The sequence below is a fragment of the Globicephala melas genome, chromosome 2 (assembly GCF_963455315.2).
Source record: "Globicephala melas chromosome 2, mGloMel1.2, whole genome shotgun sequence".
NCBI classification, from domain to species: domain Eukaryota; kingdom Metazoa; phylum Chordata; class Mammalia; order Artiodactyla; family Delphinidae; genus Globicephala; species Globicephala melas.
The window spans coordinates 37,567,813-37,589,378 of NC_083315.2; the positions used below are offsets into that span (position 1 = coordinate 37,567,813).

A 21,566-nucleotide genomic window follows, 5' to 3' on the forward strand; every position below is an offset into this window, starting at 1 on the left:
CAACAAAAGCAGCTGAATCTCATTAAGAATAGCAAGCTTTGTGGAACTTTAACTTGCCCCAATCCCAACCTCCTCTCCCTAGGCCTGTGGTAACCTTGAGAACCAAAAGCCCATAATTACAGTGAAAACCAACAGCCCAGGAGCCTCTGGATGGAACAGAATGGGATCCAAGCTCCTCCAAAGCCCCATTTCCAGATAACAATTTGGCCTGTCTGGCGGTTCCCTGGAAAATCCCACTCACAAGGCCTGTCTTTATTTGACCTGACTCAGAACTCATCCAATGCAAACAACTTTTTTCCAGGGAGCATTTACTGAAAACAATCAGCAGCAACTGTAAACATCACAGCTGCCTGAGGTGGTGATAACACTTGGGGCAAACCACAAGCTGACCAAAAGTTTAGATGGGAAAACTGGGGAGTGAGATGTCCCTAAGGGACTCTGCTGACTTCTGACACACTCCTGGGACCCTAAAAGTACATGTGTGGTAGGGCTGTGTGCATGCCCAGGATGGACCCAAGAAGGCCCTTAGCTGTCACCTCTGGCTGACCTTGAGGCTCTGGAAAACAGAAAGAGTTGTAAAATGTCTGGCTGAGTATTGAAGACATGAGCCAATGCACACATAGGGCCCCTCAGCAAAGGCTGGGAAACTTACTGGTTCTGGGCATGTAAGAAAATCTCTGTCCAACCCTTAGCTGACCACTAAGCTAACCAAGCAGAGACTTCAGTGGCTACACATGACAGAATACAGACTTAAAAGACTTAGTTCAGGAAAGTAAACAAACAAAAGCAGTAATGGTAACAACAAACCCTGCCCTGGAGCAGTGGCAATCTGATCATCAGAGTTGACTCATTATTTAAAATGTCCAGTTGTCAACAAAAAATATGAGACAAGAAACAAGAAAGAATGGCCCACACACAGTGGGGAAAAAAAAATCATTCAACAGAAAGCATCCCTGAGGAAGTCCAGACACTGAATTTATTAGCCCAAGACCTTAAATTAGCTATCTGAAATATGTCCAAAGGAAAAAAAAATCATATCTAAAGAACTAAAGGAATGTATGAATGAGCCTGATGACTTGCCAAACAGAGAATGTCAATAAAGAGAAATATCATTAAAAAACAGAACCAAATAGAAATTCTGAAGTTGAAAAGTACACTATCTAAAATGAAAAACTCATTAGAGGGGCCCAGCAGTTGATATGAGGTGGCAGAAGAAAGAATCAACAAATTGAAGACAAGTAATTGAGATTATCCAGTCTGAGGGACAAAAAGAAAAAAGAAGAAAAATGAACAGTCTCAGACACCCATACGACACAATCAAGCATAATAACATAGGCACAGTGGGAGTCCTGGAGGAAGAGGAGAGAAAGAGGCAGAAAAAATATTTGAAGAAATACTGGCTGAAAACTTCCGATGTTTGATGACAGACATTACGTAGCCAAGAAGCTCAACAAACCTAAGTATGATAAAGTCAAAGAGATCCACACCAGACAAATCATAATCGAACTGTTAGAAGCCAAAGGGGAAGAGAGAATCTTGAAAGAAACAAGAAAGCAGTGATCCATCATGTACCAGGAACCCTCAATAAGATTAACAGCTGATTTCTCATCAGAAACATAGGATAACAAAAAGGCACTGAGATGAAAGGCAAAGTGCTGAAAGAAAAAGACTCAAGGATTCTATATCCTCTAAAACTGTTACTCAAACATGAAGGAGAAATCAGCACATCCTCTCCACCTCCAAAGAAACACCCAAAAAACAACACTGAGAGAATCTGATACTAGCAGACCAGCCCTAAAAGTAATATCAGTTCTACAGGATGAAAGGAAAGGGCACTATAGAGTAACATGAATCCACGTGAAGAATTAAAGAGCACTGGTAAAGGCAACTATACAAGTAAATGCAAAGAACAGAATAGAAGTATTTTTGGGGCTTCCCTGGTGATGCAGTGGTTGAGAGTCCGCCTGCCGATGCAGGGGACACGGGTTTGTGCCCCGGTCCGGGAAGATCCCACATGCCGCTGAGCGGCTGGGCCCGTGAGCCATGGCCGCTGAGCCTGTGCGTCGGGAGACTGTGCTCCACAACGGGAGAGGCCACAACAGTGAGAAGCCCGCGTACCGCAAAAAAAAAAAAAAAAAAAAAAGTATTTTTGTTTGTAATTCTTTTCTCCTTTGAGTTAAAAGATAAAGCAATGATTACAAATGTACTGATGGGCATACAATGCATAAACATGTAATCTGTATGACAATATAGCCCAACGAAGGGGATAGAAAACAGAGTTATACAGAAGCAAAGTTTTTGTATACTCCTGAAGTTAAGTTGGTATTAACCTCAACTAGATAAATTAAGATACTTAATTGTAACCCCCAGAAAAAGTGACATCACATGAAACAGGGAAGTAGGAAGCTCTAGGGTTTGGTCCCTCCCCCCAAACAACTAGTAAACTAGGGAAAAAAATTATCAGAGTAAACTATTTTGGAACTCTGGAACCTGACTGGCACTTATGACAACCAGGGAAGTGCCTGATGAAGGGAGAGGCTGATATTTAGTAAGTAAATGACGTGCACGAACCAGCTACCAGCCTCCTTTGCTCAGCCCTGCTGTAGCTGTGGGGACAGTGGCCCACATTCTAGGAGCAGCTGGCTGGTGGTAGGGCAGACAGTGGGGACCCTGTCTTCCAAATTTGGGGTTATACGGTTCAGTCAGTGTGCTTTGGAGAGTGGAGTCCTGTGGGGCTGGTGCAGACATTTGCCTTGATTTCTGCTCTCTCAGGCTGCAGCAGCTTTCCCCCACTGCATCTAACAGAAGATTTAGAGGGACAGGAACACCTTTTTGGAGCCAGACACTTAAGGAAATCTTTGTCAGGCCACTGGCTAACCACAGAGATAACAGAACAGAAACTTCAGTGACCACACAAGAAGGAATACACGCTTTGTAAAAAACAGTTTGGAAAACGCACAAATGGACAGACCCTCAATAAGCAAAGATCAGCAATTCCTCAGAAGTGGGAGAATTTGATCTCCAGAGTTAACCAACTGTAATATTCAGAATATCTAATTCTCAAAAAAGAATTACAAAGCATACAAAGAAACAGGAAAGTGTGTCCAGGAAAAAGGAATTTGACAGAAACCACCCTTGAGAAATCCCAGACATTGGAATCACTGGTCAAATATGTTAAATCAAATATTCTAAACATGCTCAACAAGCTCAAGGAAAAAAAAGAACAAAGAATTAAAAGAAATAAGGAAAACGATAAATAAAATGAGAATACCAATAAAGGGACAGAAATTATATAAAGGAACCAAACAGAAATTTTTGAGCTGAAAAGTACAATAACTGAAATGAAAAGTTCACTAGAGGGGTTCAACCTCAGATTTGAGCAGGCAGAAAAATCAATAAACTTGAAGATAAGACAATCAAAACTATCCAATCTGAGCAGAAAGAAAAGAGGATAAAGAAAAATGAACAAAGCCTGCTTAAGGGACCTGTGAGACACCATCAAGCATAACAATATACAGACACTGGGAGTCCTAGAAGAAAAAGGAGAAGAGAGAAAAAGGCAGAAAAAAGTCGGGAGAAATAATGGTTGTAAATTTGCTAAATATGATGGAAATATATAGCAACAGAGTGTATACTATTGAAACTAAGTCGTATTATTCAACAGGTTTAAATTTAAGGTGTTAATTGTAATCTCCAAGGTAAACACTAAGAAAATAATTAGAAAATATACAGAAAAAAAGATGAAGGGAATTGAAACAGTATACTACAAAAAAACAAAACAAATCAGCTACAAAAATGGCAGTAACAGAAAAATGAAAGAACAAAAGAGGTATAAGATATATAAAAAAATAAGTAGAAAATGGCAGAAGTCCTTCCTTATCAGTAACTACATTAAATGTAAATGGATTAAGTGTTTCAATTAAAAGGCAGAAATTGGGGACTTCCCTGGTGGTACAGTGGTTAAGACTGTGCTCCCAATGCAGGGAGCCCAGGTTTGATCCTTAGTCAGGGAACTAGATCCCACATGCATGCCATAACTAAGGAGCCCATGTGCCACAACTAAGGAGCTGCTGAGCTGCAACTAAGACCCAGCACAACCAAATAAAAAAAATAAATAAATGTTAAAAAAAAAGGCAGAAATTGGCAGAATGGATTTTTAAAAATATGATCCAACTATATTCTGTCTATAAGCTCACTTTAGATACAAAGAGGTTGAAAGTAAAAGGACAGAAAAAGATATTGTATGCAAAAGAGAGCTCGCATGGCTATATTATTGTCAAAATAGATTTTAAGTCAAAAAAGGTTCAAGAGACAAAGTTCATCATGTTGATTTAAAAAATTCAATCCATTAAGTGATACAATTATAAACATATACACGCAACTAACAACAGGGCCCCAAACTCTATGAAGCGTGAAACTGACAGAATTGAAGGAAGAAAAAAATAGATAAGTCAACAATAATACTTGGAGACTTTAATACCCTGATTTCAATGATAGAACGTCTATACAGAAGATCAAAAAGAAAACAGAAGACTTGAACACCATAAACCGACTAGGCATAACAGACATCTATAGGCATTCTACCCAAGAGCAGAACACACATTCTTCTCAAGTACACATAGAACATTAACCAGAACAGGCCAAATGTTAGGCCATAAAACAAGTCTCAAAAAATTTAAAAAGACCAAAATCATACAAAGTATTTTCTTCAACTACAATGGTATGAAATTAGAAACTAATAACAGAAATTTGTGAAATTAACAAATATGTGAAAATTTACACCCTCCTAAATAGCCAAAGGACCAAAGAAAAAAAATCACAAGGGAAATTAGAAAATATTTTGAGATGATGAAATTGAAAACACAACATACCAAAACTTACAGGATGAAGCTAAAGCAGCGCTTAGAGGGGAATTTGTACCTGTAAAAAGCTGTATTAAAAAAGAAGTCTGGGGAATTCCCTGGCAGTCCAGTGGTAAGGACTCTGCGCTTCCATTGCAGGGGCCACGGGTTCAATCCCTAGTCAGGAAACTAAGATCTCACAAGCCATGCAGCGTGGTCAAAAACAAAAACAAAAAAGAAGCCTGGAACCCTCCTACACTGTTGTTGGGAAAGTAAACTGGTACCTTTACATTGGTACCTAAACCACTATGGGGAACAGTATGGAGGTTCTTTTAAAAACTAAAAATAGAACTACCATATGATCCAGCAATCCCACTCCTGGGCATATATATCTGGAAGAAGCCATAATTCGAAAATATACATGCACCCCAATGTTCACTGCAGCACTATTTACAACAGCCAAGACATGGAAGCAACCTAAATGTTCATCGGCAGAGGAAAGGATAAAGAAGACATGGTACATATATACAATGGAATATTAGCCATAAAAAAGAATGAAATAATGCAATTTGCAGCAACATGGATGGACCTAGAGATTATCATACTAAGTGAAGTAAGTCAGAGAAAGACAAATATGATGTAACTTATATGTGGAATCTAAAAAAATGATCAAATGAACTCATTTACAAAACAGACACAGACTCAGACTTTGAAAACAAACTTTTGGTTACCAAAGGGGAAAGGTGGGGGTAATTAGGAATTGGGAATTAACATATATACACTACTAATATATAAAACAGATAATCAACAAGCTTCTACTGTAGAGCACAAAGAACTCTATTCCATATTCTGTAATAACCTATATGGGAAAAAGAGTCTGAAAAAGAATGGATATATGATAATGTGTAACTAAATCACTTTGCTGTACACCTGAAACTAACACAACATTGTAAATCAACTATACTCCAATATAAAATAAAAATTTTAAAAAAAAGGACAGTGGTGATAAACTGTTCAATGAGTGATGTAAATAAAAAAAAAGCATGTATTTTAAAAAATCAATAACAAAACCTTAATCTTAAAAAAACTGAAAAAGATCAAACTAACATCAAAGCAAGTAGAGGGAAGGAAAAAATAAAGATTACACAGGAAGTAAACGAAATCAAGAGTAGAAAAATAATAGAAACATCAATGAAACCAACAGTTGGCTCTTTGAAAAGATCTTTAAGTTAACAAACCTTTAGCTAGATTGACAAAGAAAAAATACAGAACACTCAAACAACTATGAAAGAGAGAATAAAACTACCAAACTTACAGAAATAAAAAAGGACTATGAGGTAATACTACAAACAATTGCATAGCAGCAAATTAGAAAACCTAGATGAAATGGACAAATTCCTAGAAAGACAAACAACTGAAAACAGACTAAACAATAGAAAATCTGAATAAACCTATAACAAGTAAAAAAAAATGAAACTGTTATCAAAAAACTTCCAAAAAATACCCAGGACTAGATGGCTTCACTGCTGAATTCTACCTAACATTTAAAAAGAACTGGGGGGATCCTAGTAAGAGAAAGAAGAGAGATATTTGAAACACAGAGACACAAAGTGGAAAGCCATGTGAAGACAGAAGTGAAGATTGAAGTGATACATCTATAAGACAAGGAACTTCAAGGATAGCATAAACCACCAGCAGTTAGGAGCCAGATACACCAGAAATACATCTACACGTGGAACAACTCCTACAGAACACCTACTGAACGCTGGCAGAAGACCTCAGACATCCCAAAAGGCAAGAAACTCCCCACGTACCCGGTTAGGGCAAAAGAAAAAACAGAGACAAAAGAATAGGGGTGGGACCTGCACCAGTGGGAGGGAGCTGTGAAGGAGGAAAGGTTTCCACACACTAGGAAGCCCCTTCACGGGTGGAGACTGCGGGTGGCGGAGGGGGGGAGCTTCGGAGCCGCTGAGGAGAGCGCAGCAACAGGGGTGCGGAGGGCAAAGCAGGGAGATTCCCACACAGAGGATCGGTGCCGACCGGCACTCACCAGCCCCAGAGGATTGTCTGCTCACCCGCCGGGGCTGCGAGCTGAGGCTCGGGCTTCTGTCGGAGTGCAGGGAGAGGACTGGGGTTAGCGGTGTGAACACAGCCTGAAGGGGTTAGTGCGCCACGGCTAGCCGGGAGGGAGTCCGGGAAAAGGTCTGGAGCTGCCGAAGAGGCAAGAGACTTTTTCTTCCCTCTTTGTTTCCTGGTGCGCGAGGAGAGGGGATTAAGAGCGCTGCTTAAAGGAGCTCCAGAGACAGGCACGAGCCGCGGCTATCAACGCGGTCCCCAGAGACGGGCATTAGACGCTAAGGCTTTTGTTGAAGGCTGTGTGCGAGCACAGGTCACTATCCACACCCCTCTTCCGGGGAGCCTGTGCAGCCCGCCACTGCCAGGTTCCTGGGATCCAGGGACAACTTCCCCGGAAGAATGCACGGCGAGCCTCAGGCTGGTGCAACATCACGTTGGCCTCTGCCGCCGCAGGCCCGCCCCGCACTCCGTGCCCCTCCCTCCCCCCCAGCCTAAGTGAGCCAGAGCCCCCGAATCAGCGGCTCCTTTAACCCCGTCCTGTCTGAGAGGAAAAACAGACGCCCTCCGGCAACCTACATACAGAGGTGGGGCCAAATCCAAAGCTGAGCCCCTGGGAGCTGTGAGAACAAAGAAGAGAAAGGGAAATCTCTCCCAGCAGCCTCAGAAGCAGCGGATTGAAGCTCCACAATCAACTTGATGTACCCTGCATCTGTGGTATACATGAATAGACAACGAATCATCCCAAATTAAGTAGGTCGACTTTTAGAGCAAGATTTATGATTTTTTTCCCCTTTTCCTCTTTTTGTGAGTGTGTATGTGTATGCCTCTGTGTGCGATTTTGTCTGTATAGCTTTGCTTCCACCATTTGTCCTAGGATTCTATCCGTCCGTTTTTTTTTCTTTTCTTAAATTTTTTTCTTAATAATTTTAATTTTAATAGCTTTATTTTATATTACTATATCTTCTTTTTTTCTTTCCTTCCTTCCCTCCTTTAGACAATGAATCATCCCAAATTGAGGAGGTGGACTTTGAGAGCAAGATTTATGATTTTTTTCCCCTTTTCCTCTTTTTGTGAGTGTGTATGTGTATGCTTCTGTATGAGATTTTGTCTGTATAGCTTTGCTTCCACCATTTGTCCTAAGGTTCTATCCATCCGGTTTTTTTTTTAATTTTTTTCTTAATTATTATTTTTAATTTAATAACTTTATTATATTTTACTTTATTTTATCTTCTTTCTTTCTTTTTTCCTTCCTTCCCTCCTTCCTCCCACCGTCCGTCCGTCCGTCCGTCCCTCCCTCCCTCTCTCCTTTCTTTCTTTCCTTCTTCCTTCCTTTCTTCCTACTTCTACTAATTCTTTCTCTCTACTTTTTCTCCCTCTTATTCTGAACCGTGTGGATGAAAGGCTCTTGGTGCTGCAGGCAGGAGTCAGTGCTGTGCCTCTGAGGTGGGAGAGCCAACTTCAGGACACTGGTCAACAAGAGACCTCCCAGCTCCACATAATATCAAACGGCAAAAATCTCCCAGAGATCTCCATCTCAATGCCAGCACGCAGCTTCACTCAACGACCAGCAAGCTACAGTGCTGGGCACCCTATGCCAATCAACTAGCAAAACAGTAACACAACCCCACCCATTAGCAGAGAGGCTGCCTAGAATCATAATAAGTCCACAGACACCACAAAACACACCACCAGACGTGGACCTGCCCACCAGAGAGAAAAGATCCAGCCTCTTCCACCAGAACACAGGTACTAGTCCCCTCCACCAGGAAGCCTACATAACCCACTGAACCAACCTTAGCCACTGGGGACAGACACCAAAAACAACGGGAACTACGAACCTGCAGCCTGCAAAAAGGAGACCCCAAACACAGTAAGATAAGCAAAATGAGAAGACAGAAAAACACACCGCAGATGAAGGAGCAAGATAAAAACCCACCAGACCTAACAAATGAAGAGGAAACAGGCAGTCTACCTGAAAAAGAATTCAGAATAATGATAGTAAAGATGATCCAAAATCTTGGAAATAGAATAGACAAAATGCAAGAAAACATTTAACAAGGACCTAGAAGTACTAAAGATGAAACAAACAACGATGAACAACACAATAAATGAAATTAAAGATACTCTAGATGGGATCAGTAGCAGAATAACTGAGGCAGAAGAACGGATAAGTGACCTGAAAGATAAAATAGTGGAAATTACTACTGCAGAGCAGAATAAAGAAAAAAGAATGAAAAGAACTGAGGACAGTTTCAGAGACCTCTGGGACAACATTAAACGCACCAACATTCGAATTATAGGGGTTCCAGAAAAAGAGAAAAAGAAAGGGAATGAGGAAATATTTGAAGAGATAATAGTTAAAAACTTCCCTAATATGGGAAAGGAAATAGTTAATCAAGTACAGGAAGCACAGAGAGTCCCATACAGGATAAATCCAAGGAGAAATACGCCAAGACACATATTAATCAAACTGTCAAAAATTAAATACAAGGAAAGCATATTAAAAGCAGCAAGGGAAAACAACAAATAACACACAGGGAATCCCCATAAGGTTAACAGCTGATCTTTCAGCAGAAACTCTACAAGCCAGAAGAGAGTGGCAGGACATATTTAAAGTGATGAAGGAGAAAAACCTGCAACCAAGATTACCCTACCTAGCAAGGATCTCATTCAGATTTGACGGAGAAATTAAAACCTTTACAGACAAGCAAAAGCTGAGAGAGTTCAGCACCACCAAACCAGCTCTACAACAAATGCTAAAGGAACTTCTCTAGGCAAGAAACACAAGAGAAGGAAAAGACCTACAATAATGAACCCAAAACAATTTAGAAAATGGGAATAGGAACATACATATCGATAATTACCTTAAATGTAAATGGACTAAATGCTCCCACCAAAAGACACAGATTGGCTGAATGGATACAAAAATAAGACCCATATATACGCTATCTACAAGAGACCCACTTCAAACCTAGAGACACATACAGACTGAAAGTAAGGGGATGGAAAAAGATATTCCATGCAAATGGAAACCAAAAGAAAACTGGAAGAGCAATTCTCATATCAGACAAAACAGACTCTAAAATAAAGACTATTAGAAGAGACAAAGGGCACTACATAATGATCAAGGGATTGATCCAAAAAGAAGATATAACAATTGTAAATATTTATGCACCCAACATAGGAGCACCTCAATACATAAGGCAAATACTAACAGCCACAAAAGGGGAAATCGACAGTAGCACATTCATAGTAGGGAACTTTAACACCCCAATTTCACCAATGGACAGATCATCCAAAACGAAAGTAAATAAGGAAACACAAGCTTTAAATGATACATTAAACAAGATGGACTTAATTGATATTTATAGGACATTCCATCCAAAAACAACAGAATACACATTTTTCTCAAGTGCTCATGGAACATTCTCCAGGATAGATCATATCTTGGGTCACAAATCAAGCCTTGGTAAATTTAAGAAAATTGAAATTGTATCAAGTATCTTTTCCAACCACAATGCTATGAGGTTAGATATCAATTACAGGAAAAGATCTGTAAAAACTACAAACACATAGAGGCTAAACAATACACTACTTAATAACGAAGTGATCACTGAAGAAATCAAAGATGAAATCAAAAAATACCTAGAAACAAATGACAATGGAGACACGACGACCCAAAACCTATGGGATGCAGCAAAAGCAGTTCTAAGAGGGAAGTTTATAGCAATACAAGCCCACCTTAAGAAACAGAAAACATCTTGAATAAACAACCTAACCTTGCACCTAAAGCAATTAGAGAAAGAAGAACAAAAAAACCCCAAAGTTACCAGAAGGAAAGAAATCATAAAAATCAGATCAGAAATAAATGAAAAAGAAATGAAGGAAACGATAGCAAAGATCAATAAAACTAAAAGCTGGTTCTTTGAGAAGATAAACAAAATAGATAAACCATTAGCCAGACTCATCAAGAAAAAAAGGGAGAAGACTCAAATCAATAGAATTAGAAATGAAAAAGGAGACGTAACAACTGACACTGCAGAAATACAAAAGATCATGAGGGATTACTACAAGCAACTCTATGCCAATATAATGGACAACCTGGAAGAAATGGACAAATTCTTAGAAATGCACAACCTGCCAAGACTGAATCAGGAAGAAATAGAAAATATAAACAGACCAATCACAAGCACTGAAATTGAAACTGTGATTAAAAATCTTCCAACAAACAAAAGTCCAGGACCAGATGTCTTCACAGGCGAATTCTATCAAACATTTAGAGAAGAGCTAACACCTATCCTTCTCAAACTCTTCCAAAATATAGCAGAGGGAGGAACACTCCCAAATTCATTCTACGAGGCCACCATCACCTTGATACCAAAACCAGACAAGGATGTCACAAAGAAAGAAAACTACAGGCCAATATCACTGATGAACATAGATTCAAAAATCCTCAACAAAATACTAGCAAACAGAATCCAACAGCACATTAAAAGGATCATACACGTTGATCAAGTGGGGTTTATTCCAGGAATGGAAGGATTCTTCAATATACGCAAATCAATCAATGTGATAAACCATATTAACAATCTGAAGGAGAAAAACCATATGATCATCTCAATAGATGCAGAGAAAGCTTCTGACAAAATTCAGCACCCATTTATGATAAAAACCCTGCAGAAAGTAGGCATAGAGGGAACTTTCCTCAACATAATAAAGGCCATATATGACAAACCCACAGCCAACATCATCCTCAATGGTGAAAAACTGAAAGCATTTCCACTAAGATCAGGAACAAGACAAGGTTGCCCACTCTCACCTCTCTTACTCAACATAGCTTTGGAAGTTTTAGCCACAGCAATCAGAGAAGAAAAGGAAATAAAAGGAATCCAAATCAGAAAAGAAGTAAAGCTGTCACTGTTTGCAGATGACATGATACTATACATAGAGTATCCTAAAGGTGCTACCAGAAAACGACTAGAGCTAATCAATGAATTCAGTAAGGTTGCAGGGTACAAAATTAATGCACAGAAATCTCTGGCATTCCTATACACTAAGGATGAAAAATCTGAAAGTGAAATCAAGAAAACACTCCCATTTACCATTGCAACAAAAAGAATAAAATATCTAGGTATAAACCTACCTAAGGAGACAAAAGACCTGTATGCAGAAAATTATAAGACACTAATGAAAGAAATTAAAGATGATACAAATAGATGGAGAAATATACCATGTTCTTGGACTGGAAGAATCAACATTGTGAAAATGACTCTACTACCCAAAGCAATCTATAGATTCAATGCAATCCCTATCAAACTACCGATGGCATTTTTCAGAGAACTAGAACAAAAAATTTCACAATTTGTATGGAAACACAAAAGACCCCGAATAGCCAAAGCAATCTTGAGAAAGAAAAACGGAGCTGGAGGAATCAGGCTCCCTGACTTCAGACTATACTACAAAGCTACAGTAATCAAGGCAGTATGGTACTGGCACAAAAACAGAAAGATAGATCAATGGAACAGGATAGAAAGCCCAGAGATAAACCCACGCACATATGGTCACCTTATCTTTGATAAAGGAGGCAAGAATGTACAGTGGAGAAATGACAGCCTCTTCAATAAGTGGTGCTGGGAAAACTGGACAGCTACATGTAAAAGTATGAGATTAGATCACTCCCTAACACCATACACAAAAATAAGCTCAAAATGGATTAAAGACCTAAATGTAAGGCCAGAAACTATCAAACTATTAGAGGAAAACATAGGCAGAACACTCTATGACATAAATCACAGCAAGATCCTTTTTGACCCACCTCCTAGAGAAATGGAAATAAAAACAAAAATAAACAAATGGGACCTAATGAAACTTTAAAGCTTTTGGACAGCAAAGGAAACCATAAACAAGACCAAAAGACAACCCTCAGAATGGGAGAAAATATTTGTAAATGAAGCAACTGACAAAGGATTAATTTCCAAAATTTACAAGCAGCTCATGCAGCTCAATAACAAAAAACAAACAACCCAATCCAAAAATGGGCAGAAGACCTAAACAGACATTTCTCCAAAGAAGATATATAGACTGCCAACAAACACATGAAAGAATGCTCAACATCATTAATCATTAGAGAAATGCAAATCAAAACTACAATGAGATATCATCTCACACCAGTCAGAATGTCCATCATCAAAAAATCTAGAAACAATAAATGCTGGAGAGGGTGTGGAGAAAAGGGAACACTCTTGCACTGCTGGTGGGAATGTGAAACTGGTTCAGCCACTATGGAGAACAGTATGGAGGTTCCTTAAAAAACTACAAATAGAACTACCATATGACCCAGCAATCCCACTACTGGGCATATACCCTGAGAAAAACAAAATTCAAAGAGTCATGTACCAAAACGTTCATTGCAGCTCTATTTACAATAGCCCGGAGATGGAAACAACCGAAGTGCCCATCATCGGATGAATGGATAAAGAAGATGTGGCACATATATACAATGGAATATTACTCAGCCATAAAAAGAAATGAAATTGAGCTATTTGTAATGAGGTGGATAGACCTAGAGTCTGTCATACAGAGTGAAGTCAGTCAGAAAGAGAAAGTCAAATACCGTATGCTAACACATATATATGGAATTTAAGAAAAAAAAAATGTCATGAAGAACCTAGGGGTAAGACAGGAATAAAGACACAGACCTACTGGAGAACGGACTTGAGGATATGGGGAGGGGGAAGGGTGAGCTGTGACAGGGCGAGAGAGAGGCATGGACATATATACACTAACAAACGTAAGGTAGATAGCTAGTGGGAAGCAGCCGCATGGCACAGGGATATCGGCCCGGTGCTTTGTGACCGCCTGGAGGGGTGGGATAGGGAGGGTGGGAGGGAGGGAGACGCAAGAGGGAAGAGATATGGGAACATATGTATATGTATAACTGATTCACTTTGTTATAAAGCAGAAACTAACACACCATTGTAAAGCAATTATACCCCAATAAAGATGTTAAAAAAAATAAAATATAAAAAGAATTAGGGGGACTTCCCTGGTGTTGCAGTGGTTAAGAATCTGCCTGCCAGTGCAGGGGACACAGGTTCAAGCCCTGGTCTGGGAAGATCCCACATGCTGCGGTGCAACTAAGCCCGTGTCCCACAACTGCTGAGCCTGCACTCTAGAGCCTGCAAGCCACAACTACTAAGCCCACATGCCACAACTACTGAAACCTGTGTGCCTAGAGCCCATGTTCCACAACAAGAGAAGCCACCACAATGAGAAGCCCATGCACCGCAATGAAGAGTGGCCCCCGTTCGCCACAACTAGAGAAAGCCTGTGTGTAGCAATGAAGACCCAATGCAGCCATAAATAAATAAATAAATAAATTTATTTAAAAAAAAAAAAAAATTGGGACTTCGCTGGTGGTCCAGTGGCTAAGACTCCATGCTCCCAATGCAGGGGGCCCGGGTATGAACCCTGGTCAGGGAACTAGATCCCAGATGCTGCAACTAAGTGTTTGCATGCCGCAACTAAAGATCCCACGTACCACAATGAAGACCCAATGCAGCCAAAAATAAATTTTAAAAAATGGATATCATCAAAATTAAAAGTATTTTATGTATCAAAGAACACTATCAAGAAAGTGAAAAGAAAACCCAACAGATTGGGGAAAAAATATTTGCAAATTGTATATCTGATAAGGGGCTGGTATCTAGAATATATAAAGAACTCTTACAGCTCAACAGTGAAAAGACAAACAACCTAATATAAAAATGGGCAAAGAGTTCTCCAAAGAAGATATACAAATGGCCAGCGAGCACATGAAAAGCAACTCAGCAACATTAGTTATCAAGGAAATGCAACTCATAACCACAATGACACACCACTTTACACCCACTAGGATGAGCAGAATCAAAGAGGGACAATGGAAGGTGGAGGCAAGGATGTGGAGAAATTAGAACCCTCATACACTGTTAGTGGGAATATAAAATGGTATAGCCACTTTGGAAAACAGTCTGGTAATTGCTTAAAAAGTTAAACATAGAGTTACCATATGATCCAGCAATTTCATTTCTAGGCATATGCCTGAGAATTAAAAATGTGTCTACACACAATCTTATATATGAATGTTTACAGCAGCATCACTCACAATAGCCAAAAGTAGAAACAACTTAAATGTCCACCAATTGATGAATGGATAAGTAAAATGTAGTTTATCCATACAATGGTATATTTTTGTCAATAAAAAGAAATGAAGTACTGAGACGTACTACACCACGTATAAACCTTGAAAACATTATGGTAAAGTAAAAAAAGCCAGTTACAAAGACCACATAATATGATTCCTCTTAAAAGAAATATCCATAAGAAATCTATAAAAACAGAAAGTAGACTGGTGGTTGCCTACAGCTGGGAAGACTGGGAGAAATGGAGAGTGATACTAATGGGTAGGTACAGGGCTTCTTTCTGGAATGATGAAAATGTTCTGGAATGTGTCATGATGGTTGCACAACTTTGTGAATATACTGAAAACCACTAAAAGTTGATTTTATGATACATGAATGGTCTCAATTATAAAAAAGCAAAAAAAACCCCAACACACCGAGAGACTAGAAAATTGCTAGTCACTATCTTTCATTTTGGTTTAATTGGTTTTATAAAATCGATGTTTGTCTGTTGTCTGTAGGGGTAACCAGAAAGGGAGGAATGAGAAAGACCAGGATTAATTCTTCATCTAAACTTGGAGGGAGAGACCCCAAGTGGAAAATTAACTGATGGTAACCAAAGAGGAGAGGAAAACATGAGATTAATGAGCTTCTGCAACAAGAGTCTGGAGACCGGTTTGGGTCCAAGAATCCCCTTCTCGTGGTTACCCTAAAATGTAGTACCTTTGGTCCTCTTGAAGTTGTCAAGTTTATACTCTAGACCTTCCACAGCTGACACAGAATGGCTTCTAGGCAACCCCCGCTTTACAGATCTCTTTGAAGGAGAAATCATTTCCTGGTTGAAGAGATTTCTTCGAACTTTGGTCACTTCTGAAAGCATTAAGAAAAAAAGAAAGTCAAATATTATCATTAATAAAAGCCACATGTGGGAAAAGAAAGATATCCAAAACAGAGAATCTGCTTGAGGAAGCTATTTTACAGGCTGACTGCTATATTCACATTTACTAATAGGATTTCCTTAAATAGTACACTCACATGGTATATCAAAACTATTTACTTCCCTGATGGCGCAGTGCTTAAGACTTCACGCTCGCAACGCGGGGGGCCTGGGTTCGATCCCCGGCCAGGGAACTAGATCCCACGTGCATGCCGCAACTAAGGAGCCTGCCTGCCACAACTAAAGGAGCCCACGTGCTGCAAATAAGACCTGGTGCAACCAAATAAATAAATAAATATTAAAAAAAAATCTTAAAAAAAAGTTTTTAGAAACTACTTACATTTGTAAATTTAATTTAAACCCAACCTTTCAGGAATACAAGGAAGGCCCACATCACTTAAATTAGAAGTTTTATTCACTGTAAAATGGACATAATCCTTAAGTGAGAGGTTGGATAATGTAAATCATAGTCCTTTTAATATATCCCAGTGTTACGATATTTTTCTCACATTGGAACTTTTTGCTGCTTTGTATTTCAGCGTCAAGCAGAGAAACTGTTCTTTTCAATCCCAGAGATTTCATTTTTCTTCTTTTGAGTATATTACTAATTTGCTGGGATACAGTAGTCCCTCCCTATCTGCAGTTTCACTTTCCACATTTTCAGTTACCCGCAGTCAACTGCAGTCTGAAAATATCAAATGAAAAATCCCAGAAATACATAAGTCATAAGTTTTAAAGTTGTGTGTCTTTCTGAGTAGTGTGATAAAATCTCATGCCATCCTGCTCTGTCCCACCCAAAACATGAATCATTCCTTTGTCCAGCACATCCCACCCGTTAGGCACTTAGTAGCCAGCTGGGTTATCAGATCAACTGTAGCAGTATAGCAGTGCTATATTCAAGTAACCCTTATTTTACTTAAATACTTCTTGTGTCCCAAAGCACAAAAGTAGTGATGCTGGCAACTTGGATATGCTGAAAAGAAGTCATAAAGTGCTTCCTATAAATAAAAAGTTTCTCAACTTAAGGGAAAAAAAAATTGTATGTTAAGGTTGCTACGATCTATGGTAAGAGTGAATTGTCTATCTGTGAAACTGTGAAGGAAAAATTCACGCTAGTTTTGCTGTCACAACTCAAACTGCAAAAATTATGGCTACAACGCACGAAAGTGCTTAGTTAAGATGGAAAAGGCATTAAATTTGTACAAGATATTTTGAGGAAGACCACATTCATGTAACTTTTATTATAGCATATTGTTATAATTGTTCTATTTTATTATGGTATTGTTAATTCTTACCATGCCTAATTTATAAATTAAACTTTATCATAGGTATGTATGTATAGGAAAAAACATAGTATAGGGTTTGGTACTATCTGAAGTTTCAGGTATTTGAGGGTATTGGAACGTAACCCCTGTGGATAAGGGGGGAACTACTATATTTTAAATCCTCTTCCTAACTTCAGAGCATGAGAGTTGTAACCATCTAGACTCAAAGTTAGGAAAAATAGCTGAAGAGTCAGGAAATACTTGACAAAGCCAGCAGGCTAGCATTTTAATCTTAATCTTAAGCAAGATGGCCTGGTGGAGGCTACTCAAAAATTCACCAAGAGTAAAAAAATTCTAATTGCAAGTCACTTAAATAAAAACCAAATAAACCAGGATCCACAAACTGGGAGGAGCCTTTTTTACCCATCAATGACATAAACATTAAGGACGCCAATAATGCACACCAAAGTTTCAAAAAAATGTTTCTCTATCTCCATTATAAAAGCCTCTGTTACCTGCCTTAGGCTGTCTATGAAACTGATTTACGGCCTGACAGCCAAATTTGATCTGTTTTCCATTTTTCCCAAATTTTGGAGAAGTTTAATATCTATAGAAAATTTCAACGTAGAATCATGGTGACTTTGGTGGTGGCTCAGTGGATAAGACTCCACGCTCCCAGTGCAGGGGGCCCGGGTTTGATCTCTAGTCAGGGAACTAGATCCCACATGCATGTTGCGACTAAGAGTTTGCATGCCACAACTAAGGAGCCTGTGTGCCGCAACTAAGGAGCTGGCGAGTTGCAACTAAGACCCAGCACAACCAAATAAATAAATATTAAAAAAAACCAAAACCAAAAAAACACACATAGAATTGTCACTAAAATTCACCAACTGTCAACGTTTGTTTTCTCCCTCCATCTCTCTCTCTACGTTTGTACAACTGCCCACCCCAGAACGCTGGAGAGTGAGTTGCAGACATCACAACTCTTCAGTTTCCTGTATTTCAGCATGTATCTCCAAAGAACAAGGGCGTATATCTAAACCATCTTCGAATTTCCTCTCATCGTCTCAGTAATATCCGTTACAGCTTTTTACCCTATATTTAAGACCCAAGCAGGGATCATGTAGTGCACTTATGTCACAGTTAAATTCCTTTTATCTAAACCAGCTCCACTGCCTCTTTTCTTTTTCAGCTTTCATGTTAATGGCATTAAAAAAATATTTTAGGGCTTCCCTGGTGGCACAGTGGTTAAGAATCCACCTGCCAATGCAGGGGACACGAGTTCGAGCCCTGGTCCGGGAAGATCTCACATGCCACGGAGTAACTAAGCCCGTGCGCCACAACTACCAAGCCCACGTGCCTAGAGCCCATGCTCCACAGGAGAAGCCACCACGAGAAGCCCGCGCATTGCAACGAAGTGTAGCCCCCCGCTTGCCACAACTAGAGAAAGCCCACACACAGCAATGAAGACCCAATGCAGCCAAAAATAAACAAACAAAAAATAAATTAATTAAAAAATTTGAGACCAGTTATTTTACAAAATGCAGTATTTTGAGACCATGTGAACATCCTACTCCTCTAGCACACAGTATATGGACATATTTCATAAACCAACAATTACAAAAAACTATAATTTTTAACTATATGCAACTGCTTAAATATATGTAATCAAAATAAAACTGTCACTGAGTACAACAAGGAAACAAAGTATACCTTGTACCGTTTCTTTCACTGGGGGTGGAGGCTGCTGAAGAGTAGGGTGAGAATTCTCCTGAAAGATGAGAAAATCCAATAAGAAAATTTAAATAGGAATTCATTTAAAAGAATAAAAATTCCACAAGAAACCCTTTGATCCTTGCAATTCCACTTGTAGGAATCTGTAACAGAAATAGTTGTAAAATGCACAAAAACAGGGCCTGGAAATATACACAACAAACTGTCATCAGCGATTACTTCTGAAGAATGGATGGTGAAGAGGCACTAACATTTAACTTTATATAATTTCAACTTTTAAACGATGTTTCTGTACACCTTTTATAACTAAAACATCAGGGAAACCCCATAATATTAGAGGATGGCTATATACTCTTAGGAACGTCTCTGTATAAAACTGCTATTTGGGGACTTCCCTGGTGGTCCAGTGGTTAAGACTCCGTGCTTCCACTGCAGGGAGTGCTGGTTCGATCCCTGGTTGGGGAACTAAGATCCCACATGCCGTGTGGCGGGCAGAAAAAAAAATACCCACCTGCTATTTATTTGCTATTATAGTAGAGGATTCAAGTGCCTAAACTCAAATGGCATCTAAACAGAGAATTGTTTTTAAAGATTTTGTTGCTGTTTTTTTCAATTATGCCACTGCAATCATTAAAGAATAAACAGCCAAACAGGAGCAGAAACTTAACAAATGATATTCTTTTTTAACCAAAATCAAATCCTGATCTCAGTAAATCTGGTCTTAAAGAAGTTAACTTTCTAGGCCAATCTGAAACAAAAGTTTTCCAAAAGGAGTGCTAGAAAGGACTGCTAATCGTGTAAAATCTAGTGAGAGAGGTGGTCTGATACCTTTTGGACTTCATACTCTCTGAACAAAATCTCCAAGATATCTAAGATTTGCATCTTATTCACTCATATAAGAAAGTGAACACCACTAACTCTTCCAAAGAAACCCCACCTCCAGTACTAAAGCACAGCTATAAATCTCTAGAAACAAACCACTATTGTAATGATTAATGCTTCTAAAGCTAGTTCTCCTAGAATTTTAACTCTTCTCATAATTCATGCAGTTTAAAAGTTTCAATGCATTTTTTTGTCTCTCTCCTTCTCTTAGTAAGACATTAATTCTACTTAGTAAATAGACTCCAGCTGGATTTCTGTTTTTGCAACTAACAAGTCCTAACATCTACTGCCACAGAAAAATAATTACCACCTGGCTTCACGACTTTTTTTGTTTGCTTTTGTAACTTGTTATTGACGTAAAACATACTTACTGAAAAGTACTTTCTGATACACAAAGTCCTATTATGATTGTACATTATTTTTCAATGGCTTCTTTTGCTTATGTTATTATTTCATGAGTTTTCTTAACTACATTAAAGATTTTGAATTAACTTATTCATTCCTAACTTTTACTATTTTTTTCCCCTTAATATTACCTCTGTCACACTTTTGGGAAAAATGATTAATATTTAAATTTATATTTCTTTATTCCTTAGATTACAGTTTGTAGACACATTCATAAAAATACCTAATTTTATTTCTGTATCCTCCAATGCTCATTTCTTAAAAATAAAGACACTGTGTTTCATTCTTATTTATTGTATGAACTCAGGCCCAAAGTGATACCACTTTTTATCTCCTGGAAATGACTTACATTTTTCGTAGCTCTCTTGGATACTTTGGAAATTTCAATTTGTCGCAGATTTTGTGAAACCTCTGCAATGCTTTTATGTCTTATTGCATTTTTCCTTTTAAAAATAGAAAGAAACAGTCAATATACACTGAATACAGGTTACAGCTAGTTATATCAGAATGGAACTAGAGTTTAAAATAAAACACTTAAATAAAAGTCGGTTATCTTGAGGTTGCCCTGAACTTACAGTAAAACAAGTCAATCCCAGAATTTCTAAAAGTAACAACTATAAATTTAACTAGTTATGAACAATGTAGAGCATCATGGAAAATATACAAAGTAAGCTGAAACCCTAAGCTTATCTCATGGAAGGCTCCTAGTTCTTGGAGACCCCATGTGGAGAGTCAAGAGGGGACTGTGACTACACAATACAAGACTATATATTCCCCAGATAACATAAAGAGTGTCAGATGCTCCTTGTTAAGAACTCTAATAATTGGCTTCTGTGATTCAGACATAAGGGCAACTACTAATTCAATAAATTATAGACAAAGACAACTGGACTATGGCTTAAACATACCCTATACCAGAACTGTAACAGTGCAAGTAATTCCTTTAATTCCTTGAGCTCCTACCTTCTCTTCTTAGCTGATCTGGAACGAAGCTCCTCCAGTTGGTCAGATTCAGTGCCACCCGACACTGACCTATGAGCATTTGACGTAAGAGGCACAGAAAGGGGTGATTTGCTCTCCTGTGTCATGGAGTCATCACTGATAAAATCTGTAGGAAGGACACCAGCCAGCTTCTGAGGAATCACAAATCCTAGGCTGTGGTAAAGATGTCCAAGTATCTTTGGGATTGAATCAATATACCTGTGGAATAGATTGATTAAATATGGAACAGTCAGTCACCATTCCACCCTCTCTACTCCCTTCCTCA

General features: G+C 38.8%; 1 protein-coding gene across 1 annotated transcript in view; it reads right to left on the reverse strand.

The window, feature by feature from the left end:
* The window catches only part of TICRR (TOPBP1 interacting checkpoint and replication regulator), a 50,196-nt gene that overhangs the window by 9,311 nt on the left and 19,319 nt on the right, over positions 1–21,566 (reverse strand). The window contains exons 12-15 of the mRNA XM_030878646.2: positions 21,263–21,499; positions 20,649–20,742; positions 18,992–19,049; positions 15,800–15,946 (exon numbers count right to left, since the gene is read on the reverse strand). Coding sequence (XP_030734506.2) covers positions 15,800–15,946; positions 18,992–19,049; positions 20,649–20,742; positions 21,263–21,499 — 536 coding nt within the window. The remainder of the gene's footprint in view (positions 1–15,799; positions 15,947–18,991; positions 19,050–20,648; positions 20,743–21,262; positions 21,500–21,566) is intronic.